At 37.3% G+C, this 12,533-nt stretch overlaps 2 protein-coding genes across 2 annotated transcripts; one reads left to right on the plus strand and one right to left on the minus strand.

Moving 5' to 3' along the window:
* Positions 1 to 5,484: 5,484 nt before the first annotated feature.
* LOC120412390 (uncharacterized protein C16C10.8) lies at positions 5,485 to 6,535 on the minus strand. Its single transcript, XM_039572831.2, has one exon. It carries the CDS (start codon positions 6,414 to 6,416, stop codon positions 5,517 to 5,519), a length of 900 nt encoding a protein of 299 aa, XP_039428765.1. The 5' UTR covers positions 6,417 to 6,535; the 3' UTR covers positions 5,485 to 5,516.
* A 385-nt stretch (positions 6,536 to 6,920) lies between these two features.
* On the plus strand, positions 6,921 to 7,660 carry LOC120412398 (FAD-linked sulfhydryl oxidase ALR). The gene is made up of 2 exons (XM_039572854.2): positions 6,921 to 7,342; positions 7,404 to 7,660. Exons 1-2 carry the CDS (start codon positions 6,966 to 6,968, stop codon positions 7,564 to 7,566), a joined length of 540 nt encoding a protein of 179 aa, XP_039428788.1. The 5' UTR covers positions 6,921 to 6,965; the 3' UTR covers positions 7,567 to 7,660.
* Positions 7,661 to 12,533: the final 4,873 nt, after the last annotated feature.

The raw sequence follows: 12,533 nt of genomic DNA on the forward strand, positions 1-12,533 counted from the left end.
CAGTTCTGAGATAATCGTGTGGAAAAAAATCATGCCTACACACATCCCCACAGACATTTGTTCAGAATTTGATTCTGAGTCGATAGGTATACGTGAAGGTATATCTAGGAGTCGTATTCAAGAAGTTGATTTTTCGAGTGATTTTATAGCCTTGCCTCAGTGAGGTGAGGAAGGCAAAAATCAAATGGGCAGCAGCGGCAGCGCAAGCAAATCAGAGAGGGTGAAGAAAAGCCTCAAGAAATCGCTCCCTCTCCTTTGTTCTGCTGTTCGTAAAGCTGTTTCTTGACCCCTTTCCTTCCGATCTGCATACTAGCCTTTAAAGAATAAAAGTTCAATAGAGCTATTGTGCGATCAGTTCCTAGCTGGACTCGGTCACTGGAAACGACCGGCGACTCAGTGACCGACGAAATAGGCGGCGGGCCAGATGCGGGCATAAAAATGTCAAAATCTCTTCCCCTCTCACTTCGTCTCACCATCCAGCTGCAGCTTTGTTGACAAACAAACGGAGCACGCGGTCGCATGATGGCGGCATCGAGCCAGAATTAGGGGTGATCATGTGATTAAAAATGAAAGTTTTTTCAAGAAAAATAATATTTTTCCGACCGAATAAAAAAATTGCGAGCATGTTCAAACAATTATTCCTGATGTCGGAGAAGTGATGAAAAAGCAAAATTTTAATCCATAATTTTTCTATAAATTGAATTTTTTCACTCTAACTAGGAACCCCTAGGTCTATCCACGACCGTTTCCAATGACCGTGAGAAGATGCCAGAAAATCCAGCTACGAGCTAAATCCACAATATCTACGTGCGCATGTATTGCGTGTACGTACACGATGGATTTTTAGGTTAAAATTTGTGGTCGCCAGCAAAAACAAATGGTAAGCTAGTGTGCGTGAGATCGGGCTTAGAGAACTCTATGGGGAGAGCGATTGATGTTATGGCAGTGTACATACTATTATAATAGACTTAAAATCCCATTAAAAAATAAGTTGTGTGCAGCTGTTGCAAAACTTGATTTATTCAGCACTCGTCGTATTGATCCAACTATGTGAACCTCGTTGAAAAAATCAAAGCCAATTTTTGTCTTTTTCATTATTTAGGTCGTTTTGTCATTTTGTTCATATTGGTCAATTTTGTTCATTTTTGTAAGTTTTGTTTTTTTAGTGATTTGGTCATTTTTGTCAGCTTGGTAATGTTTGTCAATTTTGTATTTTTTTGTTATTTCGATTTGCCAACTTTGTTTATTTGATTTTTTTTTGTATTTTTTTCAATTTTGACAATTTTGTAATTTTTGTGATTTTGTTAAATTTTGTAATTTTATTTTCATTTTTGTCATTTTGTAATTTTTGTCAATACTGCATTTTGGTAAATCTTTGACTAGAAAGCCTTATTTAAACAATGCATTGAATGGAGGAGAGAAGAACGAAAAACGATTTTTTCGCGAAACAAATGAAAGTTTGGTAGCATAATATGGTGGAGAGAGAGGGGTTCAGAAAGCTGTGCAATCCGTCACCCCCGAAGACCAACACTAGTTCCTGTAAGGCATTTCACCGACTCATCACGGGTGGGACGAGAGACGGGAAGTGAGGCAACTCCGAACCACGGCAACCACGATAGATCCTGACGGTGACGACGAGAAGGCGATGCGCGCTTCTTTTCCAGTTCTGGTCCCTCTCTCCTGCTGCTGCTGTTCTGGGCTGAGCTTTCCTGCTGCTGCTGCTGCTGCTACCGGTCCGACGTCTGAGACGTGAATGATAGAATGGGCTCTGGCGCGCGTTCTTATACAGCATTTCGGCCCGCTACTTCCCCTCCTTTTTCGCGACCGACACTCGGTCGCGTTGCTCGGATGATTTTCCCCTCAAAATAGGTACTTGACATTCCCGTCCGTGAGTGGGAAGCGCTCATTTTGCTTGCAAAATCTCTGCATTTTGAAAACATTTTATCAATTGTTTCAATAGTTAAACTATCTTGCCAACAATGAAAGTTTTATAGCAAATTGCTGAATAATTTTCGAATCGAATGGAACATAAATCGTGTCGATTCGATTAGAGGGAAGGAAGATATAAGCGTTTGACGGATGACGCAGTAATCCAGGGCCTTCGGCCCGGGTTTTTTGAAATGGCACCCCTGTACCTTCGACAAAGACGTAAGTCTACGTCAAAAAAATCATTACATATAAAATTCCTAAATCAAGGGATTTAAAAATTTAAATACAGTTTGTACTCGATGATCCTAGGCAAAGTGTCACTCAAAAAAATCGAAGCACGAAATTTGAATTATTTGCTTCTAAAAATAGCTCTAAGTTAAAATATGACTCCAAAAATGCTCCAAAGTTGTCAGATTTTCTGTTAGCATTCATGAATTCAAGAATGCTGGAGTTTTTCATTTTGTAAGAGGCACAGAAATTGTGAATTCTGCAGTTCTTGTAATTTGTATTTGTAGCGTTGGTTTATTGGATACGACAACTTGTCTTTTTTCGTAAGGTCCAGCATAAAAGAATTTAAGAAATTTATTTTCGGTTCTCTTAAATAATTGTTTTTGATTTCTTTTATAAATTTTTAAATTTAGACATTTAAATTCTTGAACATTGTTTTTTTTTAAATTTTGAATTATAAAGTTATGAATTGTAGATTTTTAAATTTTTAATGTTGAAATCTCGGATTTTTTATAATTTTTAATTAGAAATAAAAACTATAAAAATAAAAAAATATTAAAAATTTTCAATTTCTGAAACTTTAAGTTTTGAATAAAGAACTGCAAAAATATTTTTTTTTTGTATTTCTTAAATTCTGTTACTTTAAATTTTCAATGATGGAGCTTTCTTTTTTTAATATTTTGATCTTTTTTATTTTTAACCTAGCAATGTTTAAATTTAGAAAAAAAAAATAACTTTGTACAGGTTAAAAACCACCTTCTGTTACGTCCAATCAAGATCATATCTGTGATTTCAGCACAGAATTATTCACAACTTAACAAGATTTAGAATTGAACATATCAAACAACAAATAAGGTTAAATGACATTAGTCAAAACACAAAAGTAACTAAATATTCAGATGTTAGAAAAAAGTTAAGCTTATTAATAAATTAATTTATGAAATCCTCAAAATACATTTTCGAAAATAATCTCTTCATGATGATAATTTCAAATAAGAAACTAATAAAGAAACTATTATGAAAATACAAACAAACATTTTCGGAAGAAAATTATATTTTGTTTCAGTAACAACTTCGGAGAAATAAAAATTTTTGTACGCAACGAAAAAAAAACAACAAATTTTAGCAAAACATTGTAAAAGGACCGAAGCCGAAGTGTAAACAAAGAGTCTATCCTGCTCATTCATAATGTAAACATCAACCGACGTGAGCAGGATAGACTCTTTGTTAACACTTCGGCTTTGGCCCTTTTACATTGTTTTAAATTAATTTATTTTTCAAAATTGCCATCCGCGTTTGAGCAAAATAAGCCATTCGTAACATCCCTGATTTTTGTATGCCAGATGTAAACATCCTTTAGCGAGAGCAGGACACACTCTTTGTTTACAAACCCACAACGGCCCTTTGGCATTGTTTTGCTTGATTTTATTGTTATTTTAGTCATTTTGGTCGTTTTGTCATTTAGGTAATTTTGGTATTTTTTCTTCAATTCTGTAATTTTGGTAAGTTTGGTTATTGTGGTCATTTTGGTCAACTCGACAGCAACATTTCAAAAGGCATCAAGTACATTTTGACACTTTTTGGGTTATTGCATATTTTGAAAGTACTACCTCTCCACCAAAATTAGCAAAAGTTACTTCAGTAAAGTCTGTTTAATCATGATTTTAAATAAAGTAATATAAACCAAATCTCTGGCATCTTCAGTGCCTGTTTATATAGCCCTGGCAACCTGTCAAATAAAAGACTTTATGAACCTCGTGACGAAAAAAAAAGCATCATAAAAAAGACGCCATGTACATTTGCCGAAGAAAAGCGAATCATAACAAAACTTCCCCTCCACTTGCAAAAGGCGCCATGTACTTTCGGCGAAAAAAAAAACGAATCATAACAAAGCTTCCCCTCCAATGACAGTAGGGTGATATAAACATTACATTGGTGATTTCAAAAGAAGTTATGTTTGTTTTTCTTAAATATAATGACGGAATCAATGTTTTATTGAATATGGATGATCAAGTATCAATAGAAGCATTCTAGCAAAACAATGCCAAAGGGCCGTTGTGGGTTTATAAACAAAGAGTGTATCCCTTTCATGCCAGATGTAAACATTCTCTAGCGTGAGCAGGACACACTCTTTGTTTACACACCCACAACGGCCCTTTGCATTGTTTTGCGTGCATTGTTTTTCATAGTTTGTTATCATTATTAGAACACCTTGCTTTTATATTAAAATGGGAATTGAAAAATGATGCTCAACATTCTAATGCGTTTTTTCTTAAAACGTACGGTCTGTACATGATGCTTTTTAAAATGTTGTTGATTATTTTGCTATTCTTGTTATTGTGGATTTAGCTCGTAGCTGGATTTTCTGGCATCTTCTCACGGTCATTGGAAACGGTCGTGGATAGACCTAGGGGTTCCCAGTTGGAGAGAAAAAAATCAATTTATAGAAAAATTATGGATTAAAATTTAGCTTTTTTATCACTTCTCCGACATCAGGAATAATTGTTTGAACATGCTCGCAATTTTTTTATTCGGCCGGAAAAATATTATTTTTCTTGAAAAAACTTTCATTCTTAATCACATGATCACCCCTAATTCTGGCTCGATGCCGCCATCATGCGACCGCGTGCTCCGTTTGTTTGCCAACAAAGCTGCAGCTGGATGGTGAGACGAAGTGAGGGGGGAAGAGATTTTGACATTTTTATGCCCGCATCTGACCCGCCGCCTATTTCGTCGGTCACTGAGTCGCCGGTTGTTTCCAGTGACCGAGTCCAGCTAGGAACTGATCGTACAATATTTTAATCATTTTTGACATTTTGGCAATTTTGGTTAAGTTGGTCAATTTTGTCATTTTTTAAAGTTTTGTCATTTTGGTCATTTTTGATATTTTGGTTACAGTAGTTGTTCGGTAACTGGGCGCTCGATAACTGTGCCGTTGCCCAGTTAAAAAGCAGACTAACGTCAAAAAACCAAAACAAACCGAAATGACCGAGGGGTGAATGGATGCCAAAAGCCTGTTCAATAAATAAAATAACTTTTTTCATAGTTTATTTAATTTCAAGTAAAAATTTAAGAAATTTGAAAAGTAAGCAATGTAAATAAATTTGAGTTACTTTTATTTTTATATTTCACCAGAAAAATATTATGCATCGGTGGTCCTCTGGTTATTTTTCGTTCAGCCCAGTTAGCGAGCAGCATTCGTTGACTGGGTTACGTTCTCAGCCCAGTTTACGAACAAGTACAGTATTTGATTTGGATTCTCTCAGACAATGGAGTAAATTTAATGTATTTTAAGGATTTGTGATTGCCCATTCAAAAGTTTACAAATCAGTATAATATATCGCTTTATTAACCCTTAACTAATCAATCAATCGCACAGTCTCGTTATCCACGACACATCCCAGCTTAGTAATCTTCTTACTAAACTTCCGGTCGATCTTATCACTCAGGTCGTTTCCACAACCGACAAACTGCTGATACTTTTTCAGTACCTTCTTGCGCAGCTTACTCAGCTTCATCTCGTTATTCTTGGCCACCAGCGTAGACCGGATCACCTCCGTCCACTTGAACTTGTCCTCCGCCTGATGACCGTTGCTTCCGTTACAATCCGCCTCCTCTTCGTTCTGCACCAGACTTTGCTCGTCTTCGACGTGTCCGTTTTGCTTCTTTTTCGACTTTTTCTTGGCGGGCGTCTCCGCCTCCTGCTCCACCGGTTCCTCTTCCTCCAGTTTGCGCTTCTTGGCCTCGCTGGTTCCATTCTGGTTTCCGTTCTGAACGGTTCCGTTTGCAATCTTTTGTTGCTGCTGTCCGTTACTTTGATTCTTCTTGACCTCCTGCTCCAGCAACGTCCAGGCCGCCTCCACGTCGTTCCGCCGGATGTGCTTGGCCGAGTTTTGGAAAAAGTTCATGAATCCCTTCTGCTTGCGGGGAATGTTGTCGTTCTTGGCGATCACGTTGAACACGTCGGAGACGCCCTTGGAGAGGTTCTGCTTGCCCTCGGTAATGGTGCGGATCGTGGTCAGCCAGGCGTCCTGCTTCTTGGCACCCTTGTTGGCGTTCGCCTTCGGAACGTAATCCTTGCCGGAGTACTTTTCCGCCTCGGTGATGCAGCTGGTGTGCGCGTCGTACGCCTTCCCGGCAAAGTCCTTCTGGCAGTCCATGCAGCTCACGTTGATCTCGCGCTTGCACTTCCAGCCGTGCTTTTCGACGGCTTGCTTCTTGAGCGATTCGCCGCAGTGGTTGCACGTGAAGAAAACCATTTTGGGCGGATTTCAAACTGATTTTAACAAAATTAAAGATAACTTCGGAATTTCGAACCGAAACCCGGAACGCACGTGTGAAATTTGTTTTGTTCACCGCGGGAGAACTGTCAAAAGGCTTATGCCAGTGTTGCCACATTTAGTTAAAGAGAGCTCTGCATGAGTCTAGAAAAAGTCTTTATTAGTCTTTTTGAGTTTGCATTTATTTTTTAACATGCTGATTTCGTCCTCTCAATAGTTTCTTTTGAAGTTTTAAGAGCAAATTTAGGCTTTTACAACCTTTTGAACCTCATTGTTTTTGCATAATTCATGGAATAATTTTAAATTATCAATAAAAAACAATTATTACAGATATTTGTGAATAATTAAAAATCTGTATAACACATATTACTCTTGTTGATTCACCCCTCGGCGGTTTGTTTTGAACCGTGAAACATTTCACCACAGCTGACGAAATTACATCACATTACGCGTGAGTCTTCAAAAAACACGACTTCAAAATCCCTTGCCGGCTCTCGCGTAGTTTATCAAAATTCTCTGTTAAAAAGCATGCCCGCCGAGGCCGCTCAGCCCGCCGCGAAGGAACCGGCACCGTGTCGAACCTGTACCGACTTTAAATCCTGGTCCAAACAGCAACGAAAGGCACTTTCAACCAGCAGCAGCAGCACGACGACGACGCCACCCCCCTCGGAAGTAAGTGCTAAAAAACCTGCTGCGGTGACCACGAACACCGGTGACCAGCTGCCCAAACACTGCCCCCTGGACAAGGAACGGCTCGGACGGCACACGTGGGGCCTGCTGCACACGATGGCCGCGTACTTTCCGGACCAACCCACGGCCGAGGAGCAGAGCAACGTGAGGCAGTTCTTCAACGCATTTTCCAAGGTCTACCCGTGCGAGTATTGCGCCAAAGATTTCCAGCAAGAGTGAGTGAAATTTAGCTGAAGTTTAAAAATTCAAGATTTAATAAAATTCTACAAATTGCAGACTGAAAACCGACCCACCGGAAACGACCTCGCAGCACAGTTTATCGCAGTGGCTCTGCCGGATGCACAATCGGGTCAACCAGAAGATTGGTAAACCGGCCTTCGACTGCTCCCGGGTTAACGAACGGTGGCGGGATGGGCCCGCGGACGGGTCGTGTGATTGATGGGAAAGGGGAAGAATATATTAAATAAATAAATATTTGTGTAATGCGCTTTAAGCGTGCTGGTATTTGAAATACAATCAATTTATTTAGTCTACAGCGATTTTTGTTACATAGAAAGAAATCTTCAAAATATGAAAAAAAACTCGAGTTTTTTAAGAAAATATTTATAAAAGAGAAATACCAAATTTAGACTACATAGTTTTGGAAATTTAGGTTTCTATGTCATGAACCAGACAAGATTCAAGTTAATACATCCGTGATGCACGATCCAATTAGTTTAAACTTAAGAAACTCACTTCAATTATACAACTTCAACCAGTTTATTTTCACCAACTGTGGTGACCACGTGTATCTATACAAGAAGTGTGACCGATAAGCTTGAGGCTTCCAACCTAACTGAGCGCGACGCGATTGTTCATTATGCACACGAGTCCACTGCACTGGTGATGATTCCGCACATACAGTTGCGCATTCAATGTAATTATTATATGCTTACCAATAAAGGCATCCACCACATCTCCCTTTCTTTAATATATTTATTTATTTTTTTTAGTTGTTATTCAACTTTACTGTAGCAATTTATTAATGTGTTAACGAACAACCAATTTTACTGTGTTCTTGTAAATCTTTCTTTTCCAAGGCGGAAATTGTCAAGATCTAGTGAACTTAGTTTCTCTATTTCACTTTAACATTCCAACGCCCAAGGCTCCAAAAAAGTTGGAACGGTAATTTCAACTCGCTGGTTCTCGGGCATAACTCAACCAATCAAGATGATTCTTTTTTCCAGTGATTTGTTAGAATGTCTAGATGATCCTAGAACTTTGCAGAACTCAAATTGATCAAATCTGTAATTTTTGCGATCAAAAACATCGTTCCAACTTTTTTTTTCGCGTGTAAAAAAAAATTCGCCAAAAATTCCGCGGAGGCAGTCGTTTTGAAAAAAGGTGGAACGATGTTTTCGGTCGCAGAAATTACAGATTTGTTCAAATCAAGTTCTGCAAAATTTTAGGATCATCTAGACATTCTTACAAATCACTGGAAACAAGAATCGTCCCGATTGGTTGAGTTATGCCCGAGAACCGGCGTGTTGAAGTTACCGTTCCAACTTTTTTGGGAGGCTTGGGCGTCCGTGTAAGTTGGACATGCGTTGGGCGTTCCAGTGTTAAGCAACTACTTTAAATTTTATTCATGTTACAAACAGTTTGGTCATGGTACTTGTTTTAGCCAATCTACAAATATAATTTTGTTAAACTTTTCCTTCACATCTTCCCTCTCTTTCCCGCTTTTTAAATTTTTCAAACTTAGATAGACAAAAAAAATCATATTTAAAAGATTTCCCGATTACCAAATGCGCTAATCGGTTACCTAATGAGCGATTCTACATTTGAGAAGTGACTGATCCTGTCCTTATGTATGCTATTGGCCTGTGACTATTATTAGGATGCGTGATGAGTTCCCCCTCGTTAGCTGAAGACATTAAACTCAAGGTAATCCAACCGTTTTTCACTATTAAATATGTTTATTAGAATGGCAATTTGACTTTCAATAACTCGATGTCGGTTTTCATCGCCGTTTTCACTACTGAACTGAATACTAATGAAACAGTCGAACACAAAACACCTAGAGGAAATGAAATGGAACCATGGCAACATCGGGATCGTTAGTCGAAACCGCGATTGCCGTTTTGGGCTGTAATATTTTTCATCCCAATTAGCGTTTTGAAAATATCAAAACTTTCAGTTCTCCATGAACACAACTATCGTACGAAAATTCTTTTCTCGAATATCACTGTTCTTTTTCCGTTCTGATAATCTTCGCGCCAATCACGTTTTATTTTTAACACACACTCGTTTGATATTTCCTTTTTCTCACTCATTTCCATTCTACAGTTTTAAACCACAGGCGTAATGCGTGGTCGGTTCAAAATCGCTCTCTTACAGTCTTTCAAGGTGATTTCCTGAGAGAATGAAAAACTCGGGAGTGAAGCGCGTGGTCGAGGAAATGAGGAGTAGTTATACAAGAGAACATTCTTGCGGAAATCACGAAACAAAGAAATAGATCTAGCAAACCATAGTGACGGTCGCTACACTCTCTGATATTTTGGTGCAGGAATGATCATATGATACCCTATTTATATCACTCATTTTCAATACTGATTACAATCAATTCCACAAACCTGTTGTGATAATAAACCACTACCAGGATGAGCCCACCGATGAGCACTGGTCCCAGGAAGTTAAATGGTGAATCCGACCAAGATTATACTGGAATGATTCTCACTTCAAACTCAGGTCGACTAAATACCTGAACTAGACGACACACTATTCCTACGCTAACACATTCTCATTACATGTTAAATCACCAACATCTTGTTAGTAACCCCGCAAACAAGTTTAAACTCGATATTCCTCATGTTTGAGTAACTACTCCTTCAAAATTGATACTATTCCTTGCAACAACGATTTCACCTGTTCTTCCACTTGAAAACTGAGGAAACTTTGACTGTTCGATCATGAACTGCTTGAGTGACCTATATTCCCTATACATCGTCAACAAACAGATAAACACCAAAGCTTGAGGAAACGTAATAGAATGCTTTCTAAATATATATAGAAATATCGGGCTAACAGTTTAAATTCAATGATTAAGTCACTCGGCACAAACTCCAATCGGTAAAATTTGGTGATGTTTCCGCTATCCATTTCAAGCTCTACCCAAGTAAACGCCTGGCTTATATCAAACTATACACATAATCTTTTTTTTCTAATAACCTGCTGAACCACATTAAATTGGTAGTACTGTTTGTTACTCACCCTCATAGATGACTCTTTCACTAATCTGTTATTTACCAAGCAGTGCCTTTTAGTATCTTTCGATCCTGTATTTACGATCCCGTCTGTTCTGGCTTTCAAACGCTGTCAATAATGTTCGTCATATGAATAATTTCGAGCTACCTCTCGATGCAATGTATTTTTTTTTTTTTTTTTTTTTTTTTTTTTTTTGAATTAAATATACTTTATTGAATCTTTCTTATAATAATTACATTTGGTTTACATAATAAGTGGTCAGCTGTGGCTCTTCAGCTTTAGTTTGCTTTTCGTGATTTAAACACTGTTCATTTTCTTAACTTTAAAAGTATATGATTTATCATTTTTGTAACACTAAGTACAATGAGGAAAAAAAATTTAAGAAAACATAACCTAACCTAAAACTAACTTAATCTTACCATAAACTAAACCAATCCTTGAATCTCGATGCAATGTTAAAACCTTAAGCTTTGTAATTTCATCATAAAGCCAAAATCTAAAATGTGCAGTTTTCCTACACAACATCGGGACACGTAACCAATTCGTATTAATCTTCGTCTTAACGTGAATACTTCCGAATACTTTTTCGTTCAAAGATATAAACACATGCTGATTCCTTTTGGTAACGATTATCCCATTCCTTGCAATGTTATGGAAATCATCATTAATCAATGATTGCCAACTAGGACGTCAATGATTGTACAACAAAATTATATAAATTTTGAAACACATTTGATTTAGACCAAAAATTCATTCAGTGGCTTCAAGAAGGCAACAACCAACACATGCTGATTCATTTTGGTGCAGAAATTCGTAAAATTGAATTCAATACAGAGCATTTTAGAGTGATGATCAATTTTCTTCCAAAATGATCAACGGTTCACCTTAATTCAAATTGACCTGTTTCATACCGTCAAATGCAATATTTCCACTCACCCTGGTAACAATCAAATGTTTAACTCCATTGCATACAAGAACCCATAATGACCAAACGTTTGCAATTCTGATCGATGATCGGACATCTTCGCGAAGAGCCACTACAACGACTACACCCTCCTTAATCAACATTATACTGCCTACGGTCCTCGATGTTGGCAAATCTTTACTACTTCCGTCACAGTTAGAAAATCATTTCAGCCCAGAACATTTTTGTTTCCTCTACATCCACCAGATGCGTCTTTTTTTTTGTGTAATAGCAGAGCCACCAACATGTTTATTCTTTATGTGACAACCGGAAAAATCAGTCTTCCGTATCTATCAGATCAGAAATATATATTTACTTTCTACAACCAGAAATATGTTTCTTTTCGTATCAACCAGGAAATTTATTATGTTTTTTTTTAATCAACAAAAATTCTTCATTTTTTTTGAGCATGAGTATGAGTATGAGAACAACAAGAATTCTTTTTTTTTTTGCAACAATAAACTACAAAACAACGTCTGTAACAACCAGACATTTTCATCTTTCCTTAACAACCAGAAAATACATATTTTCTGTAACAACCGGAAATGTCCATCTTTCCGTAACAACCAGAAGCTTCATTTTTCTATATCAACCGGAATTTTAATATTTTCCGTAACAACCAGAAATTCCATCTTCCTGTAACGACCGGAAATGCCAAATTCTCCGTAACTACCAGAAACTTCATTTTCTGTAACAACCAGAAATTTCATATTTTCCGTAACAACCAGAAATTCCATCTTCCTGTAACAACCGGAAATGTTCATTTTCCGTAACAACCAGAATTTTCATTTTTCTGTGACTACCGGAAATTCCACTTTTCCGTATCAACCAGAAATTTCATTTTTCTGTTACATCTAGAACATTATTTTTTTCGTATCAACCAGTTTTTTTTTACTTGCTGTCTTTCCATAACTACCAGAACATTCATCTTTCTGTTACAACCAGAAATTTTACTCTTTTTGAAATAATTATCAGATTCCACTTTTCCGTATCAACCAGAAATTTCAATTTCTGTTACATCCGGAACTCATTTTTTTCTCGTATCAACCAATTTTTTTCCTATCGTTCCGCAACTACCAGAACATTCATATCTCTGTTACAACCAGAAATTTTACTCTTTTTGAAACAATTATCAAATATTAATCTTTATCTTTCAAATGGAAACTTCATTATTTCTGTAACTTTCATATTTTGTT

Source organism: Culex pipiens, chromosome 3 (genome assembly GCF_016801865.2).
Source record: "Culex pipiens pallens isolate TS chromosome 3, TS_CPP_V2, whole genome shotgun sequence".
NCBI classification, from domain to species: domain Eukaryota; kingdom Metazoa; phylum Arthropoda; class Insecta; order Diptera; family Culicidae; genus Culex; species Culex pipiens.